General features: G+C 56.9%; 1 protein-coding gene across 1 annotated transcript; it reads right to left on the bottom strand.

Moving 5' to 3' along the window:
• Window positions 1-1,033: 1,033 nt before the first annotated feature.
• Window positions 1,034-16,144, bottom strand: LOC132387305 (E3 ubiquitin-protein ligase ZFP91-like). Its single transcript, XM_059959661.1, has 8 exons — window positions 15,958-16,144; window positions 14,889-14,999; window positions 11,627-11,704; window positions 11,379-11,438; window positions 10,885-10,963; window positions 6,774-6,888; window positions 2,333-2,432; window positions 1,034-1,903 (listed from the first exon to the last, which is right to left on the bottom strand). The coding sequence occupies exons 3-8, from the start codon at window positions 11,632-11,634 to the stop codon at window positions 1,588-1,590; spliced, it is 678 nt and encodes a 225-aa protein (XP_059815644.1). The 5' UTR covers window positions 11,635-11,704; window positions 14,889-14,999; window positions 15,958-16,144; the 3' UTR covers window positions 1,034-1,587.
• Between the last annotated feature and the right edge of the window lie 4,633 nt (window positions 16,145-20,777).

The raw sequence follows: 20,777 nt of genomic DNA, 5'->3' as shown, positions 1-20,777 counted from the left end.
TGCTCTCGTGCGCTGAGACGCTGCCGCGTGATAAGGCAGGCGTACCGACAGTGTGTATCCGAGACGGCACAAGTCCCGGTACAGACCCCTGCGGGACAGAATAAACATGAGCCAGTTGTTCAGTACCCGGGGCTCCCAGCTCCCTTTGACTTCACCGGGCCCGTGTGAACGGCAGGGTCAATGCGTTCCGATGGCGGCGGGCTCCCCCGCCCTGTGCTGACCCCGCTCCACCTTTCCTCAACAGAGCAAGGAGTTGCAGCCCGAGAGAAAACCCAGGGCGGCGGAGGACCAGACAACTCCGGGACGGTCAGCCGCAGAGCAGGAGTAGAGAGTGACATTAAATGGGGACTTCCCGCCCAGAATCACCCTGGTTTTATTCCGTCAATTGGGAAATGGGAGACTGATAATCTGAGCGGAGTCACTGGATAACGCGCGTGTGTGTGTGTGAGTGTCTCTGTGAGAGTCTGTGTGTGTCTCTCAGTATGTGTGTGTGTGTGTCTCTGTATGTGTGAGTGTGTGTGTGTCCCTCTCTCTGTGTGAATGTGTCTCTGTGTGTATGTGTGTGTCTCTGTATGTGTGAGTGTGTGTGTCTCTGCGTATTGTGTGTCTCTGTATGTGTGAGTGTGTGTGTCTCTGCGTATTGTGTGTCTCTGTATGTGAGTGTGTGTGTATGTCTCTCTGTATGTGTGTGTGTCTGTGTATGTGTGTGTGAGTGTGCGTGTCTGTGTGTGTCTGTATCTCTCTCTCTGTATGTGTCTGTGTGTGTCTCTCTCTCTCTCTCTGTGTCTCTCTCTGTATGTGTGTGTGTGTCTCTGTATGTGTGTGAGTGTGTGTGTGTGTGTGTCTCTATGTGTGTGAGTGTGTGTGTGTCTCTCTCTGTATGTGTGTGTGAGTGTGTGTGTGTGTGTGTGTCTCTGTATGTATGTGTGTGTGTGTGTGTGTGTGAGTGTGTGTGCCTGTGTGTGTGTGTGTGTGAGTGTGTGTGCCTGTGTGTGTGTGTGTGAGAGTGTGTGTGTGTGTGTGAGTATGTGTGTGTCTCTGTGTGTGAGTGTGTGTGTGTGTGTGTGTGTGTGAGTGTGTGTGTGTCTCTGTGTGTGAGTGTGTGTGTGTGTGTGTCTCTGTGTGTGGGTCTCTGTGAGTGCTTGTATGTTCTGCCCGATCACCAGCAGTGCTTGAAGTGAGGGAGGGGGATCACAGGCAAGTAATTTATTGTATTATACAGTAATGATACACCGCGTCCGACATAGGAGGGCGGGAGATCAGACCCCGGTGGGCTGGTCAGCACAGCCAGCCATTCCCACCCCGTGTCGCTCCACCTGTACATCCGGCCCGAGCCCGCACACACACACACCTGTACACACACGTCCCTCCGGGTATTTACAACATCCTGAAAATAGGACAAGATTCAGCCTTCTCGATCCAGCTCCGAGAATCTGCCTGAGGGGAGTCGGGGGGGGGGGGGGGCTGGGGAAGGCACAGTGAGGGGGGGAGAAGTGATGCTGAGGGGGGGAGAAGTGATGCTGAGGGAAGGGGAGGGAGCGAGGGGAAGATAGTGAGGACAAGGGTAGGTGGGAGGGTGGAGGGAGATTAGGCCTCACCGGGGTCCAGAGGCCGGGCCCAGCCCTCCAAGCCGGGGGGAGCGGGGGCCCCCACGGCCTCGTTCTGGTGGAAGGCGGGGAAGACGGCGAAGGCTCCGCTCTCCTCCAGTGCGGACAGGCTGGCGACGGCGGCCAGCAGCGTCTCGGGGTGCGACTTGCTCTTGTGGGCGTTGACGTTGTCCTTCTTCTCAAAGCGCTTGCCGCAGACGTCGCAGGGGAACTGGTACCCGGACTCCGCGTCGTGCTTCCTCATGTGCCAGTTCAGCGAGGCCTTCTGTCGGCAGGTGAAGCCGCAGATCTCACACCTGGGGGGGTAAACACCGCAGATCTCACACCCGGTGGGGTAAACACCACAGATCTTACACCCGGGGGGGGGGGTAAACACCACAGATCTCACACCTGGGGGGGTAAACACCGCAGATCTCACACCTGGGGGGGGTAAACACCACAGATCTCACACCTGGGGGGGTAAACACCACAGATCTCACACCTGAGGGGGGGTTAAACACCGCAGATCTCACACCCGGGGGGGGGGTAAACACCACAGATCTCACACCTGGGGGGGTCAACACCACAGATCTCACACCTGGGGGGGGGGGGGGTAAACACCGCAGATCTCACACCGGGGGGGTAAACACCACAGATCTCACACCTGGGGGTTTAGGGAAGATGCAGCAGGGAAGGGAGGCCTGGGGAAGGATGCACGACATGCCCTCTACCCCCCCAGCACTCACTGCAGTGGCTTCTCTCCAGTGTGGATCCGTCGGTGTACCACCAGGTTCTTGTCCGTCTTGAAGGCCCGGCCGCAGAACTCACAGATGTAGTTGCGCTGGTCTGGAACGGAAGGGACGTTTTGAGTGTCGGTTTAATTAATCACACTTTATTGTCGTTGTTTTACCTTGTTCTTCCTCACCGTGTGCGTGTCAATCAGGATACAAGAGCAGGGATGTGAGGCACTGGTGAGGCCTCACCCTCAGTTTTGGGCCCCTCATCTCAGAAAAGAGGTGCTGGCTTTGGAGACAGTCCAGAGGAGATTCACAAGGATGATTCCGGGAGTGAAAGAGTTACCACACAAGGAACGTTTGATGGCTCTGGGTCTGTACTCGCTGGAATTCAGAAGGATGGGGGCGGGGGGGGGGGGGATCTCATCAAAAGCTTTCGAATGTTGAAAGGCCTGGACGGAGCAGATGTGGAAAGGATGTTTCCCATGGTGAGGGAAGCCCAGGACTAGTGGGCACAGCCTCAGGATAGAGGGGCATCCATACACATATACATACAGACATACACACACACCCAGGACCTTATTCAACCCGTCTCTGTGCGGTGGACATCAGGACCCGGCGGAACCCCGGACCTTATTCAACCCGTCTCGGTGTGGTGGACATTAGGACCCGGCGGAACCCAGGACCTTATTCAACCCGTCTCTGTGCGGTGGACATCAGGACCCGGCAGAACCCCGGACCTTATTCAACCCGTCTCGGTGCGGTGGACATTAGGACCCGGCGGAACCCTGGACCTTATTCAACCCGTCTCGGCGCGGTGGACATTAGGACCCGGCGGAACCCCGGACTTATTCAACCCGTCTCAGTGCGGTGGACATTAGGACCCAGCGGAACCCCGGACTTATTCAACCCGTCTCAGTGCGGTGGACATTAGGACCCGGCGGAACCCCGGACCTTATTCAACCCGTCTCGGTGCGGTGGACATTAGGACCCGGCGGAACCCCGGACCTTATTCAACCCGTCTCGGTGCGGTGTACATTAGGACCCGGCGGAACCCCGGACCTTATTCAACCCGGCTCGGTGCGGTGGACATTAGGACCCGGCGGAACCCCGGACCTTATTCAACCCGTCTCGGTGCGGTGGACATTAGGACCCGGCAGAACCCCGGACCTTATTCAACCCGGCTCGGTGCGGTGGACATTAGGACCCGGCGGAACCCCGGACCTTATTCAACCCGGCTCGGTGCGGTGGACGTTAGGACCCGGCGGAACCCCGGACCTTATTTAACCCGTCTCGGTGCGGTGGACGTTAGGACCCGGCGGAACCCTGGACCTTATTCAACCCGTCTCGGCGCGGTGGACATTAGGGCCCGGCGGAACCCCGGACCTTATTTAACCCGTCTCGGTGCGGTGGACGTTAGGACCCGGCGGAACCCTGGACCTTATTCAACCCGTCTCGGCGCGGTGGACATTAGGGCCCGCTGGAACCCCGGACCTTATTTAACCCGTCTCGGTGCGGTGGACGTTAGGACCCGGCGGAACCCCGGACCTTATTCAACCCGTCTCGGTGTGGTGGACATTAGGACCTGGCGGTAGAGATCTGAATCCGCAGTGTTCCTGTTCACGAAAATAGTCATGCTCACGATTGAAAATAAGGTGGAAATAATAAAGCGATTGGAAAGAGGTGAAACGCCATCGGCCATTGGAAAAGCGTTAGGCTACAGTCGGTCAACGATCGGAACAATTTTAAAGGATAAAGTGAGAAAGGCCCTGCCCCGATGAAAGCTACAATTGTTACTAAGCAATGTAGTGGTTTAATTATTGAAGTATGTCTTGAAATATGTGTAAAGGGGGTTTCTTCTTTTTTCTTTGTTACTGTGTATGTAATCAAAAGGGCTTCTTTTGTTAAAAGCAGGAATGTTTCTTTGTTGCGAGAGAGTGCTGGGAGAATTGTATTCCTTTGTAAACCAAATGGGGATTAATGTTCTTTCTTCTGAGTCTGTAAGCTTTTGTTGACAGGCTTTTGGGCAGATCGGCGCGAGGGGGTCGAGAGAGAGGACGCAATGCTCTAAGTTGGGCGAGGATCGGACCCCAAAGGGGGGTCCGAGGCTGGGAGATTCTCCGAGGAGGGGGGGATGAAGCTAGATGTGCTTGGTTGACCACTCGGAGGGTCCTGAGCTGTTTGGAGAGTCGAGGAGTTCGGAGGGTCCTGAGCTGTTTGGAGAGTCGAGGAGTTCGGAGGATCCTGAGCTGCGAGTCGAGGAGTTCGGGGGGGGATTGAATGGTGGCCAGAAGACTTCAGTAATTGAGCTCCAACGGCTGTGCACGAAGTGGTTTGGACTTTGATAAGTTTTGGCGCCTTTTCTTTATTTTTTCTCTTCATATATACTGTATCGTTATTAATCACTTAGTTATAGTAACCTTTATAAATTGTACTCATTTAATCGCATATGGTGTCCTGTCTGTTTTTGGGCGAGGCGGGGACATCACACAGCATCCACACCAGCTGATTACCCAGTTTGGCGGGGCCAAAGGCTGCTCCCCCTAGACAAGAACGAGCTGAGTGAGCCTGAGGCGACCCAGGGAGTTACACATGGTTGAATCCGTGCATGCGGAACCCGCGGATAAGGAGGGCTGATTCTGTGTGTGTGTGTGTGTGTGTATACACACACATATATGTACACGCACATACACAGATATATACACACACACACACATATATATGTGTATATACACTTACACATATATGTCCATACAAGACAAACACTGAGCTGTATTTGTCAACGTGGAGTGGGGCAAGTTTTTTAAATAATCTGGCGGGAGCAAACAATGTTGGGAATGGTGAGGGTGGAGTGCCACGGGAGGGGCTGTGGGACAAGAGGCGGGAGAAGGACTGCCAGGGACGGGAGGGGAGGTGGTGGTGGAGTTGGTGTCACGAGTGCAGTCCCACCCAAACCCTGAGACACCAGCGCAGGCAATTTCATTCCTAATAATTAGTTACGGATTATTACAGAATGTCTCTCTGGTGCTTCCTGCTCCCTCCCCCTTTCCCCAACCGCGATCCCCCCCTCTCAGTCCACAACAGAGACCCGTGTCAGAGTCAGGTCTATCGTCACTCACACAGGTCACGAAATTTGTTGTTTTTTTGCAGTACGGGACTGAGCCAGATTGTCAGGCTCCCTGGCTGTGTACATGGGTCAAACCTTGGCTTCGTCCGCGTTCAGAATGTCGGTGAAGGGCCTGTGCTACACTCCCCCATTCCCCGGCGTCCCGTGTTACAGTGACCCACCTTGTGTGATCCGGTGGAGGTGGTGAAGGGCCGACCGCCCCGCCCCGAACTCTCACCACTGTGCTACACTCCCCCATTCCCCGGCGTCCCGTGTTACAGTGACCCACCTTGTGTGATCTGGCAGAGGTGGTGAAGGGCCGACCGCCCCGCCCCGAACTCTCACCACTGTGCTACACTCCCCCATTCCCCGGCGTCCCGTGTTACAGTGACCCACCTTGTGTGATCTGGCAGAGGTGGTGAAGGGCCGACCGCCCCGCCCCGAACTCTCACCACTGTGCTACACTCCCCCATTCCCCGGCGTCCCGTGTTACAGTGACCCACCTTGTGTGATCTGGCAGAGGTGGTGAAGGGCCGACCGCCCCGCCCCGAACTCTCACCACTGTGCTACACTCCCCCATTCCCCGGCGTCCCGTGTTACAGTGACCCACCTTGTGTGATCTGGCAGAGGTGGTGAAGGGCCGACCGCCCCGCCCCGAACTCTCACCACTGTGCTACACTCCCCCATTCCCCGGCGTCCCGTGTTACAGTGACCCACCTTGTGTGATCTGGCGGAGGTGGTGAAGGGCCGACCGCCCCGCCCCGAACTCTCACCACTGTGCTACACTCCCCTATTCCCTGACGTCCCGTGTTACAGTGACCCACCTTGTGTGATCTGGCGGAGGTGGTGAAGGGCCGACCGCCCCGCCCCGAACTCTCACCACTGTGCTACACTCCCCCCTTCCCCGGCGTCCCGTGTTACAGTGACCCACCTTGTGTGATCTGGCGGAGGTGGTGAAGGGCCGACCGCCCCGCCCCGAACTCTCACCACTGTGCTACACTCCCCCCTTCCCCGGCGTTACAGTGACCCACCCCGTGACCGCCCCGCCCCGAACTCTCACCACTGTGCTACACTCCCCCCTTCCCCGGCGTCCCGTGTTACAGTGACCCACCTTGTGTGATCCGGTGGAGGTGGTGAAGGGCCGACCGCCCCGCCCCGAACTCTCACCACTGTGCTACACTCCCCCATTCCCCGGCGTCCCGTGTTACAGTGACCCACCTTGTGTGATCTGGCAGAGGTGGTGAAGGGCCGACCGCCCCGCCCCGAACTCTCACCACTGTGCTACACTCCCCCCTTCCCCGGCGTTACAGTGACCCACCCCGTGACCGCCCCGCCCCGAACTCTCACCACTGTGCAGCTTCTCGTGCTCCTCCATCTGGGTCTTGAAACGGAAGATGCGTCCGCAGCTGGGGTGGGAGCAGGCGAAGGTGCGCTGGAGCTGGTGCTGGTACTTCATGTGGCGCTGGGGAGAAACGGGAGCGTTCAGCACTCAGGGGAGAGACCGACCCACGACCCAGGACCGACCTCCACCGACCCACGACCCAAGACCGACCCACGACCGACCCACCACCCAGGACCGACCCCCACCGACCCACCACCCAGGACCGACCCCCACCGACCCACCACCCAGGACCGACCCCCACCGACCCACCACCCAGGACCGACCCCCACCGACCCACCACCCAGGACCGACCCCCGCCGACCCACGACCGACCCCCGCCGACCCGCGACCGACCCCCACTGACCCACCACCCAGGACCGACCCCCACCGACCCACCACCCAGGACCGACCCACACCCGACCCACCACCCAGGACCGACCCACCACCCAGGACCGACCCCCACCAACCCACCACCCAGGACCGACCCCCACTGACCCACCACCCAGGACCGAACCCCACCGACCCACCACCCAGGACCGACCCCCACCGACCCACGACCGACCCCCACCGACCCACCACCCAGGACCGACCCCCACTGACCCACCACCCAGGACCGACCCCCACCGACCCACCACCCAGGACCGACCCCCACCGACCCACGACCGACCCCCACCGCCCCACGACCCAGGACCGACCCCCACCGACCCACCACCCAGGACCGACCCCCACCGACCCACCACCCAGGACCGACCCCCACCGACCCACCACCCAGGACCGACCCCCACCGACCCACCACCCAGGACCGACCCCCACCGACCCACCACCCAGGACCGACCCCCACCGACCCACCACCCAGGACCGACCCCCGCCGACCCACCACCCAGGACCGAACCCCACCGACCCACCACCCAGGACCGAACCCCACCGACCCACCACCCAGGACCGACCCCCACCGACCCACCACCCAGGACCGACCCCCACCGACCCACCACCCAGGACCGACCCCCACCGACCCACCACCCAGGACCGACCCCCACCGACCCACCACCCAGGACCGACCCCCACCGACCCACCACCCAGGACCGACCCCCACCGACCCACCACCCAGGACCGACCCCCACCGACCCACCACCCAGGACCGAACCCCACCGACCCACCACCCAGGACCGACCCCCACCGACCCACAACCGACCCCCACCGACCCACCACCCAGGACCGACCCCCACCGACCCACCACCCAGGACCGACCCACACCCGACCCACCACCCAGGACCGACCCCCACCGACCCACCACCCAGGACCGACCCCCACCGACCCACCACCCAGGACCGACCCCCACCGACCCACCACCCAGGACCGACCCCCACCGACCCACCACCCAGGACCGACCCCCACCGACCCACCACCCAGGACCGACCCCCACTGACCCACCACCCAGGACCGACCCCCACCTACCCACCACCCAGGACCGACCCCCACCGACCCACCACCCAGGACCGACCCCCACCGACCCACCACCCAGGACCGACCCCCACCGACCCACCACCCAGGACCGACCCCCGCCGACCCACCACCCAGGACCGACCCCCACCGACCCACCACCCAGGACCGACCCCCACCGACCCACCACCCAGGACCGAACCCCACCGCCCCACGACCCAGGACCGACCCCCTCCAACCCACCACCCAGGACCGACCCCCACCAACCCACCACCCAGGACCGACCCCCACCGACCCACCACCCAGGACCGACCCCCACCGACCCACCACCCAGGACCGACCCCCACCGACCCACGACCGACCCCCACCAACCCACCACCCAGGACCGACCCCCACCGACCCACCACCCAGGACCGACACACACCCGACCCACCACCCAGGACCGACCCCCACCAACCCACCACCCAGGACCGAACCCCACCGCCCCACGACCCAGGACCGACCCACCACCCAGGACCGACCACCACCAACCCACCACCCAGGACCGACCCCCGCCGACCCACGACCGACCCCCACCGACCCACCACCCAGGACCGACCCACACCGACCCACCACCCAGGACCGACCCACACCGACCCACCACCCAGGACCGAACCCCACCGCCCCATGACCGACCCCCGCCGACCCGCGACCGACCCCCACTGACCCACCACCCAGGACTGACCCCCACTGACCCACCACCCAGGACCGACCCCCACTGACCCACCACCCAGGACCGACCCCCACCGACCCACCACCCAGGACCGACCCCCACCGCCCCACGACCCAGGACCGACACACACCCGACCCACCACCCAGGACCGACCCCCACCAACCCACCACCCAGGACCGACCCCCACCGCCCCACGACCCAGGACCGACACACACCCGACCCACCACCCAGGACCGACCCCCACCGACCCACCACCCAGGACCGACCCCCGCCGACCCACGACCGACCCCCACCGACCCACCACCCAGGACCGACCCCCACCGACCCACCACCCAGGACCGACCCCCACCGACCCACCACCCAGGACCGAACCCCACCGCCCCATGACCCAGGACCGACCCCCACCGACCCACCACCCAGGACCGACCCCCACTGACCCACCACCCAGGACCGACCCCCACCGACCCACCACCCAGGACCGACCCCCACCGACCCACCACCCAGGACCGACCCCCGCCGACCCACCACCCAGGACCGACCCCCACCGACCCACCACCCAGGACCGACCCCCACCGACCCACCACCCAGGACCGAACCCCACCGCCCCACGACCCAGGACCGACCCCCACCAACCCACCACCCAGGACCGACCCCCACCAACCCACCACCCAGGACCGACCCCCACCGACCCACCACCCAGGACCGACCCACACCGACCCACCACCCAGGACCGACCCCCACCGACCCACGACCGACCCCCACCAACCCACCACCCAGGACCGACCCCCACCGACCCACCACCCAGGACCGACACACACCCGACCCACCACCCAGGACCGACCCCCACCAACCCACCACCCAGGACCGAACCCCACCGCCCCACGACCCAGGACCGACCCACCACCCAGGACCGACCCCCACCAACCCACCACCCAGGACCGACCCCCGCCGACCCACGACCGACCCCCACCGACCCACCACCCAGGACCGACCCACCACCCAGGACCGACCCACACCGACCCACCACCCAGGACCGAACCCCACCGCCCCATGACCGACCCCCGCCGACCCGCGACCGACCCCCACTGACCCACCACCCAGGACTGACCCCCACTGACCCACCACCCAGGACCGACCCCCACTGACCCACCACCCAGGACCGACCCCCACCGACCCACCACCCAGGACCGACCCCCACCGCCCCACGACCCAGGACCGACACACACCCGACCCACCACCCAGGACCGACCCCCACCAACCCACCACCCAGGACCGACCCCCACCGCCCCACGACCCAGGACCGACACACACCCGACCCACCACCCAGGACCGACCCCCACCGACCCACCACCCAGGACCGACCCCCGCCGACCCACGACCGACCCCCACCGACCCACCACCCAGGACCGACCCCCACCGACCCACCACCCAGGACCGACCCCCACCGACCCACCACCCAGGACCGAACCCCACCGCCCCATGACCCAGGACCGACCCCCACCGACCCACCACCCAGGACCGACCCCCACCGACCCACCACCCAGGACCGACCCCCACCGACCCACCACCCAGGACCGACCCCCACCGACCCACCACCCAGGACCGACCCCCACCGACCCACGACTGACCCCCACCGACCCACCACCCAGGACCGACCCCCACCGACCCACCACCCAGGACCGACCCCCACCGACCCACCACCCAGGACCGAACTCCACCGACCCACCACCCAGGACCGACCCCCACCGACCCACCACCCAGGACCGACCCCCACCGCACACTCGGCAAACAGCTCCTGGCCCCTGCCCCCCTCCAACCACACACAGATCTCCGAGCAAATACCCCCAACCCTCCCTCCCCGCACCAGATCCCTGGCAGATCTACCCCCCACACACACACCCACCCCCCCCCCGGCCACCCCCTACCTTCAGATACTGGGGGTTGGAGACGATCTTCCCGCATCCCTCAAATTCACAACGGACGTACTCCTTGGGAATCTTCTTCCTGCCGGGGGAGAGAGCAGGAGGGAGGGAGAGGGGAGAGAGGGAGAGGGGGGAGAGGGAAGGAGGGAGTAGGTTCAACAAAGACCAGCTGTGAACCCTGACTTGGGGCAACCCCATATCTCAGCACTCCAGATACCCTGCAACACCCAAGCCCCCCAACAACCCCTTGACTGCAGAAGACCCCTGATCCCGTGAGACCCAAAACCACCCAAAAACAACCCCACTGAATTTGCCCAATGGCTCCCCTCCCACAAAGAGACCCCCAACCCCAGTTGCCCCTTGCGCGGCCATGCCTGGCAGACGCCCCTTGGCGTCTACCCCCCACAAAGCCCCCCCGGTAGCGCCCGTCCAACCCATGACCCTGGACGCAGGCACCCTTTGACCCTGTGACCTACCCCAGTCCTCCAGAGGCTCACCGTATCTTCTTGGGCCGCTCCAGGGGGTGGGGCTGCTCCTGTCGTCTCCGGGGGGGCCGCCTGTCCAGGAGCAGAGGAGGGGTGGGGGTGTGAGTGTTCGCAGGGCCAGTAAGAATCGGCTGGGAGGTGGGGTGGGGTTGCCAGAGGCCGCAGGGAGGGGAGGGGGAGGAGATCTCGAGGGATTGAATGCAAGCGAGGGGTCAGGGCAGGTGTGGGTTGGGGAGGGAGGTTTCTCTCTCTCTGTCTACCTCTCCATCGGGTCCTCGGGAGGCTTCCTGACACTGTTCCTGCGGGTCCTTCCCCGTCTCTTGCCCCGGTCTGAGCCGCTGGAAAACACAAGCCGTTCAGGTCCAGCAGCCGGCCTCCCCGACCCTCACACTGCCCCTGTCCCTCTGCACCCCCACATCCCTCAGCAACCCAATCCAACCACCCCCACACAGACCAGGAAACATCTTGAGATGTGGCGTGACTCACACGTACACACACACAGCATTAACAACCCCTTCCCAAACACACACACTGCATTAACAACCCCTCCCCAAACACACACACTGCATTAACAACCCCTTCCCAAACACACACACTGCATTAACAACCCCTCCCCAAACACACACACACTGCATTAACAACCCCTCCCCAAACACACACACTGCATTAACAACCCCTCCCCAAACACACACACACACACACACACTGCATTAACAACCCCTCCCCAAACACACACACTGCATTAACAACCCCTTCCCAAACACACACACTGCATTAACAACCCCTCCCCAAACACACACACTGTATTAACAACCCCTCCCCAAACACACACACACACACACACTGCATTAACAACCCCTCCCCAAACACACACACACACACACACACTGCATTAACAACCCCTCCCCAAACACACACACACACACACACACACACACACTGCATTAACAACCCCTCCCCAAACACACACACACACTGCATTAACAACCCCTCCCCAAACACACACACACACACGGGGCAATCTCAGGGCACATCACACAAACACATACACTTCCATTCCCCATCAGGTGGGCATTAAATTTCTCCACTTCCTTCAGAACAACAGAGTCAACCAGTTCCCCTCTACCACCACTCTCCTCTGTCTGGTGGATCTGGTCCTCATCCTGAAAAATTTCTCCTTCGGTTCCTCTCACTACTTTCAAACCAAAGGTGCAGACATGGAGACTCACATGGGTCCCAGCTGTCGGGATATTCCAAGCCCACACTGGTGTCTGTCCTCCTCCTTTCCTAAGCTACATCGACAACTACATTGGTGCCGAGTCCTGCACCCGTGCTGATTTCGTTAACTTCATCAACTTTGCCTCCAACTTCCACCCTGTCCTCGAATTTACCTGGTTCATTTCCGACACCTCCCTCCCCATTCTCGATCTCTGTCTCCACCTCCTCCCTCACTACCGTTCAGGGCCCCAAACAGTCCTTCCAGGTGAGCTGACACTTTACCTGTGAGTCTGTTGGGGCCATCTACTGTATCTGGTGCTCCTGGTGTGGCCTCCTGTATATCAGAGAGACCCAATGAAAATTGGGAGAACGCTTCACCGAGCACCTACGATCCATCTGCCAGAAAAAGCAGGATTTCCCAGTGACCTCGCATTTCAATTCTGTTTCCCATTCCCATTCCGACATGTCCATCCATGGTCTCCTCAACTGTCACGATGCGGCCACACATTTTAATTCCACTTCGCATTCCCATTCCAACATGTCCATCCATGGTCTCCTCTACTGTCACGATGAGGCCACACATTTTAATTCCACTTCGCATTCCCATTCCAACATGTCCATCCATGGTCTCCTCTACTGTCACGATGCGGCCACACATTTTAATTCCACCGCATTCCTATTCCAACATGTCCATCCATGGTCTCCTCTACTGTCACGATGCGGCCACACATTTTAATTCCACCGCATTCCTATTCCAACATGTCCATCCATGGTCTCCTCTACTGTCACGATGAGGCCACACATTTTAATTCCACTTCGCATTCCTATTCCAACATGTCAGTACATGGTCTCCTCTACTGTCACGATGAGGCCACACATTTTAATTCCACTTCGCATTCCTATTCCAACATGTCCATCCATGGTCTCCTCTACTGTCACGATGAGGCCACACATTTTAATTCCACCGCATTCCTATTCCAACATGTCCATCCATGGTCTCCTCTACTGTCACGATGAGGCCACACATTTTAATTCCACTTCGCATTCCTATTCCAACATGTCCATCCATGGTCTCCTCTACTGTCACGATGAGGCCACACATTTTAATTCCACTTCGCATTCCTATTCCAACATGTCCATCCATGGTCTCCTCTACTGTCACGATGAGGCCACACATTTTAATTCCACTTCGCATTCCTATTCCAACATGTCCATCCATGGTCTCCTCTACTGTCACGATGCGGCCACACATTTTAATTCCACCGCATTCCTATTCCAACATGTCCATCCATGGTCTCCTCTACTGTCACGATGCGGCCACACATTTTAATTCCACCGCATTCCTATTCCAACATGTCCATCCATGGTCTCCTCTACTGTCACGATGAGGCCACACATTTTAATTCCACTTCGCATTCCTATTCCAACATGTCAGTACATGGTCTCCTCTACTGTCACGATGAGGCCACACATTTTAATTCCACTTCGCATTCCTATTCCAACATGTCCATCCATGGTCTCCTCTACTGTCACGATGAGGCCACACATTTTAATTCCACCGCATTCCTATTCCAACATGTCCATCCATGGTCTCCTCTACTGTCACGATGAGGCCACACATTTTAATTCCACTTCGCATTCCTATTCCAACATGTCCATCCATGGTCTCCTCTACTGTCACGATGAGGCCACACATTTTAATTCCACTTCGCATTCCTATTCCAACATGTCCATCCATGGTCTCCTCTACTGTCACGATGAGGCCACACATTTTAATTCCACTTCGCATTCCTATTCCAACATGTCCATCCATGGTCTCCTCTACTGTCACGATGAGGCCACACATTTTAATTCCACTTCGCATTCCTTTTCCAACATGTCCATCCATGGTCTCCTCTACTGTCACGATGAGGCCACACATTTTAATTCCACTTCGCATTCCTATTCCAACATGTCCATCCATGGTCTCCTCTACTGTCACGATGAGGCCACACATTTTAATTCCACTTCGCATTCCTATTCCAACATGCCCATCCATGGTCTCCTCTACTGTCACGATGAGGCCACACATTTTAATTCCACTTCACATTCCTATTCCAACATGTCCATCCATGGTCTCCTCTACTGTCACGATGAAGCTACACTCAGGTTGGGGGAGCAACACTTTATGAACATCGATTTCTGAAGCATCCTCTCTCACACACACACAGACACACATACAACACGCTTACAATCACTACACCCCACGTACACATTGGAATCTGTCTCGAATGTTTCTCACACAGAGAACACACACACACCTACCTATCGGATGAAGGGATGTAATTCTCATCCTTGGGGTCATCGAAGAACTCGTAAACATCATCGGAATCCACCTCGCTCAGTTCCTCCTCGTCCTCCTCGCAGTCATTGTCACTGTGGGGTAGAGGACATGGGAGATGAGGGGAGGGAGGCAGGAAGGTGGCAAGCCAACTTGAGAGTGTGTGATGGGACGGTGAGGAGGGAGATTCACTCTGTGTCTGACCCCGGGAGTGTGTGATGGGACGGTGTGGAGGGAGATTCACTCTGTGTCTGACCCCGGGAGTGTGTGATGGGACGGTGTGGAGGGAGATTCACTCTCTGTCTGACCCTGGGAGTGTGTGATGGGACGGTGTGCAGGGAGATTCACTCTCTGTCTGACCCCAGGAGTGTCTGATGGGACGGTGTGGGGGGAGATTCACTCTGTGTCTGACCCCGGGAGTGTGTGATGGGACGGTGTGGAGGGAGACTCACTCTCTGTCTGACCCCGGGAGTGTGTGATGGGACGGTGTGGGGGGAGATTCACTCTGTGTCTGACCCCGGGAGTGTGTCATGGGACGGTGTGGAGGGAGATTCATTCTGTGTCTGACCCCTGTAGTGTGAGATGGGACGTTGTGGAGGGAGATTCACTCTGTGTCTGACCCCGGGAGTGTGTGATGGGACGGTGTGGAGGGAGATTCACTCTGTGTCTGACCCCGGTAGTGTGAGATGGGACGTTGTGGAGGGAGATTCACTCTATGTCTGACCCCGGGAGTGTGTGATGGGACGGTGTGGAGGGAGATTCACTCTCTGTCTGACCCCGGGAGCGTGTGATGGGACGGTGTGGAGGGAGATTCACTCTCTGTCTGACCCCGGGAGCGTGTGATGGGACGGTGTGGAGGGAGATTCACTCTGTCTCTGACCCCGGGAGTATGTGATGGGACGGTTCTGGGATAGCTCCAGTCTGTGTTATCCTGGGAAGGAGTGATGGGTGTGGCTTCACTGTCGAACCCCGATCACACCCCAATTGGTAATAGCTAGTTTCCAGATCTAACTCGTGGCGGGGGGGGGGGGGGGTGTCATTTCCACCTCTCACCTTGTCAGCAGTAGCTCGGTCTCTGCGATCGGCTCTCCCTGCCGCTGGACAGCTGGAACAAAGAGATGTGGGAGGTGGTGAGAAAGGGTGGAAGAGGCGAAGTTTAAAGGAGGTTTGGAGTACGTTACTGGTCCCCCGTCCTTTGCAGCTGATCCCTGTAACTGAGCTGGGTATATCTGGATATTTGCATTTAACCCGTTTCAATCTGAAACTGTCCAACCGAGCTTTATAACTTGCAAACTTCAATGCAAATCTCTCAAAATGCCTGCTCTCAGCGGCCTCTCTGTTGGGTGCACCTACTGCCTAATGCAAACATGGGATCGGCCGCTCAGCGCAGAAACGCACACGCAGACACGGTCCAGGGGCCCAGTTGGTCCTTCGTGCGCTTTCACGCTGAGCAGCCGCCACGTGCCTGGCTGGTTGACCAAGTCCACGGCAAGCTTACTGTGCCACCGCCCACAGCCCCAAAATGACAGAGATAAACAACGACGGATTAACTGACAGATTTCAGCAGGAGATGAGGGGCCCTCGAAAGCAAGTCCGCAGGTCGTGGGAACGTCGCAATGACGGGGCGAGTGAAGTCATCCCCTCCGGTTCAGGAGCCTGACGGTTCAGGGGTAATAACTCTTCCTGAACCTGGCGGTGCGGGTCCAGGGGCTCCTGTGCCTTCCACCAGGTGGCAGCACAGCCAGGAGTCGCCACTAAACGTCCGGTTGGTTTCCAGCACAGAGGGTTCTGAACTTTGTCATTCTTTTGCGAGTGGGTGTCAGCCGCAGATTCCTCTCATTCTTCTAAATTCCAGTGACTACAGGCCCAGAGACATCAAACACTCCTCATACAATCAGATCCCCCTCATTCTTCTAAACTCCAGTGAGTACAGGCCCAGAGACATCAAACACTCCTCATACAATGAGATCCCCCTCATTCTTCTAAACTCCAGTGGGTACAGGCCCAGAGACGTCAAACACTCCTCATACAATGAGATCCCCCTCATTCTTCTAAACACCAGTGGGTACAGGCCCAGATATATCAAACACTCCTCATACAATGAGATCCCCCCTCATTCTTCTAAACTCCAGTGAGTACAGGCCCAGAGACATCAAACACTCCTCATACAATGAGATCCCCCTCATTCTTCTAAACTCCAGTGAGTACAGGCCCTGAGACATCAAACACTCCTTATACAAGGAGATCCCCCCTGATTCTTCTGAACTCCAGTGAGTACAGGCCCAGAGGCATCAAATACACCTTATACAATGAGATCCGCCCCCTGATTCTTCTAAACTCCAGTGATTACAGGCCCAGAGATATCAAACACTCCTCATACAATGAGATCCCCCTCATTCTTCTAAACTCCAGAGAGTACAGGCCCAGATTCATAAAACACTCCTCATACAATGAGATCCCCCTCATTCTTCTAAACTCCAGAGAGTACAGGCCCAGAGACATCAAACACTCCTCATACAATGAGATTCCCCTCATTCTTCTAAACTCCAGTGAGTACAGGCCCAGAGACATCAAACACTCCTCATACAATGAGATCCCCCTCATTCTTCTAAATTCCGGTGAGTACAGGCCCAGAGACATCAAACATTACTCGTACAATGAGATTCCCCTCATTCTTCTAAACTCCAGTGACTACAGGACCCAGAGACATCAAACACTCCTCATAAAATGAGATCCCCCTCATTCTTCTAAACTCCATTGAGTACAGTCCCAGAGACATCAATCACTCCTCATACAATGAGATCCCCGCTCATACTTCTGAACTCCAGTGAGTACAGCCCCAGAGACATCAAACACCCCTATACAACGAGATCCCCGCTCATTCCTCTGAACTCCAGTGAGTACAGCCCCAGAGACATCAAACACTCCTCATGCAATGAGATCCCCCTCATTCTTCTAAACTCAAGTGAGTACAGACCGAGAGACATCAAACACTCCTCATACAATGAAATCCCCCTCATTCTACGAAACTCCAGTGAGTACAGGCCCAGAGACATCAAACACTCCTCATACAATGAGATCCCCCTCATTCTTCGAAACTCCAGTGAGTACAGGCCCAGAGACATCAAACACTCCTCATACAATGAGATCCCCGCTCATTCTTCTAAATTCCAGTGAGTACAAGCACAGAGACATCAAACACTTCTTATACAATGAGATCCCCGCTCATTCTTCTGAACTCCAGTAAGTACAGGCCCAGAGACATCAAACACTCCTCGTACAATGAGATCCCCCTCATTCTTCTAAACTCCAGTGAGTACAGGCCCAGAGACATCAAACACTCCTTATACAACGAGATTCCCCCCCACCCCATTCTTCTAAACTCCAGTGAGTACAGGCCCAGAGGCATCAAACACTCCTTATACAATGAGATCCGCCCCCTGATCCTTCTAAACTCCAGTGATTACAGGCCCAGAGATATCAAACACTCCTCATACAATGAGATCCCCCACATTTTTCTAAACTCCAGTGATTACAGGCCCAGAGATATCAAACACTCCTCATACAATGAGATCCCCCACATTTTTCTAAACTCCAGTGATTACAGGCCCAGAGACATCAAACACTCCTCATACAATGAGATCCCCCTTCATTCTTCTAAACTCCAGTGAGTACAGGCCCTGAGACATCAAACACTCCTCATACAATGAGATCCCCCCTGATTCTTCTAAACTCCAGTGAGTACAGGCCCTGAGACATCAAACACTCCTCATACAATGAGATCCCCCCTGATTCTTCTAAACTCCAGTGAGTACAGGCCCAGAGGCATCAAAAACACCTTATACAATGAGATCCGCCCCCTGATTCTTCTAAACTCCAGTGATTACAGGCCCAGAGATATCAAACACTCCTCATACAATGAGATCCCCCTCATTCTTCTAAACACCAGTGGGTACAGGCCCAGAGATATCAAACACTCCTCATACAATGAGATCCCCCCTCATTCTTCTAAACTCCAGTGAGTACAGGCCCAGAGACATCAAACACTCCTCATACAATGAGATCCCCCTCATTCTTCTAAACTCCAGTGAGTACAGGCCCTGAGACATCAAACACTCCTTATACAAGGAGATCCCCCCTGATTCTTCTGAACTCCAGTGAGTACAGGCCCAGAGGCATCAAATACACCTTATACAATGAGATCCGCCCCCTGATTCTTCTAAACTCCAGTGATTACAGGCCCAGAGATATCAAACACTCCCCATACAATCAGATCCCCCTCATTCTTCTAAACTCCAGTGAGGACAGGCCCAGAGACATCAAACACTCCTCATACAATGAGATCCCCCTCATTCTTCTAAACTCCAGTGGGTACAGGCCCAGAGACGTCAAACACTCCTCATACAATGAGATCCCCCTCATTCTTCTAAACACCAGTGGGTACAGGCCCAGAGATATCAAACACTCCTCATACAATGAGATCCCCCCTCATTCTTCTAAACTCCAGTGAGTACAGGCCCAGAGACATCAAACACTCCTCATACAATGAGATCCCCCTCATTCTTCTAAACTCCAGTGAGTACAGGCCCTGAGACATCAAACACTCCTTATACAAGGAGATCCCCCCTGATTCTTCTGAACTCCAGTGAGTACAGGCCCAGAGGCATCAAATACACCTTATACAATGAGATCCGCCCCCTGATTCTTCTAAACTCCAGTGATTACAGGCCCAGAGATATCAAACACTCCTCATACAATGAGATCCCCCTCATTCTTCTAAACTCCAGAGAGTACAGGCCCAGATTCATAAAACACTCCTCATACAACGAGATCCCCCTCATTCTTCTAAACTCCAGAGAGTACAGGCCCAGAGACATCAAACACTCCTCATACAATGAGATTCCCCTCATTCTTCTAAACTCCAGTGAGTACAGGCCCAGAGACATCAAACACTCCTCATACAATGAGATCCCCCTCATTCTTCTAAATTCCGGTGAGTACAGGCCCAGAGACATCAAACATTACTCGTACAATGAGATTCCCCTCATTCTTCTAAACTCCAGTGACTACAGGACCCAGAGACATCAAACACTCCTCATAAAATGAGATCCCCCTCATTCTTCTAAACTCCATTGAGTACAGGCACAGAGACATGAAACACTCCTTATACAATGAGATCCCCGCTCATACTTCTGAACTCCAGTGAGTACAGCCCCAGAGACATCAAACACTCCTCATACAATGAGATCCCCGCTCATTCCTCTGAACTCCAGTGAGTACAGCCCCAGAGACATCAAACACTCCTCATGCAATGAGATCCCCCTCATTCTTCTAAACTCAAGTGAGTACAGACCGAGAGACATCAAACACTCCTCATACAATGAAATCCCCCTCATTCTACGAAACTCCAGTGAGTACAGTCCCAGAGACATCAAACACTCCTCATACAATGAGATCCCCCTCATTCTTCGAAACTCCAGTGAGTACAGGCCCAGAGACATCAAACACCCCTCCTACAATGAGATCCCCCTCATTCTTCTAAATTCCAGTGAGTACAAGCACAGAGACATCAAACACTTCTTATACAATGAGATCCCCGCTCATTCTTCTGAACTCCAGTAAGTACAGGCCCAGAGACATCAAACACTCCTCGTACAATGAGATCCCACTCATTCTTCTAAACTCCAGTGAGTACAGCCCCTGAGACATCAAACACTCCTTATACAATGAGATTCCCCCCCACCCCATTCTTCTAAACTCCAGTGAGTACAGGCCCAGAGGCATCAAACACTCCTTATACAATGAGATCCGCCCCCTGATCCTTCTAAACTCCAGTGATTACAGGCCCAGAGATATCAAACACTCCTCATACA

The sequence above is a fragment of the Hypanus sabinus genome, unplaced genomic scaffold (genome assembly GCF_030144855.1).
Source record: "Hypanus sabinus isolate sHypSab1 unplaced genomic scaffold, sHypSab1.hap1 scaffold_1720, whole genome shotgun sequence".
NCBI lineage: Eukaryota > Metazoa > Chordata > Chondrichthyes > Myliobatiformes > Dasyatidae > Hypanus > Hypanus sabinus.
This window is presented reverse-complemented; position numbering and strand designations above follow the sequence as displayed.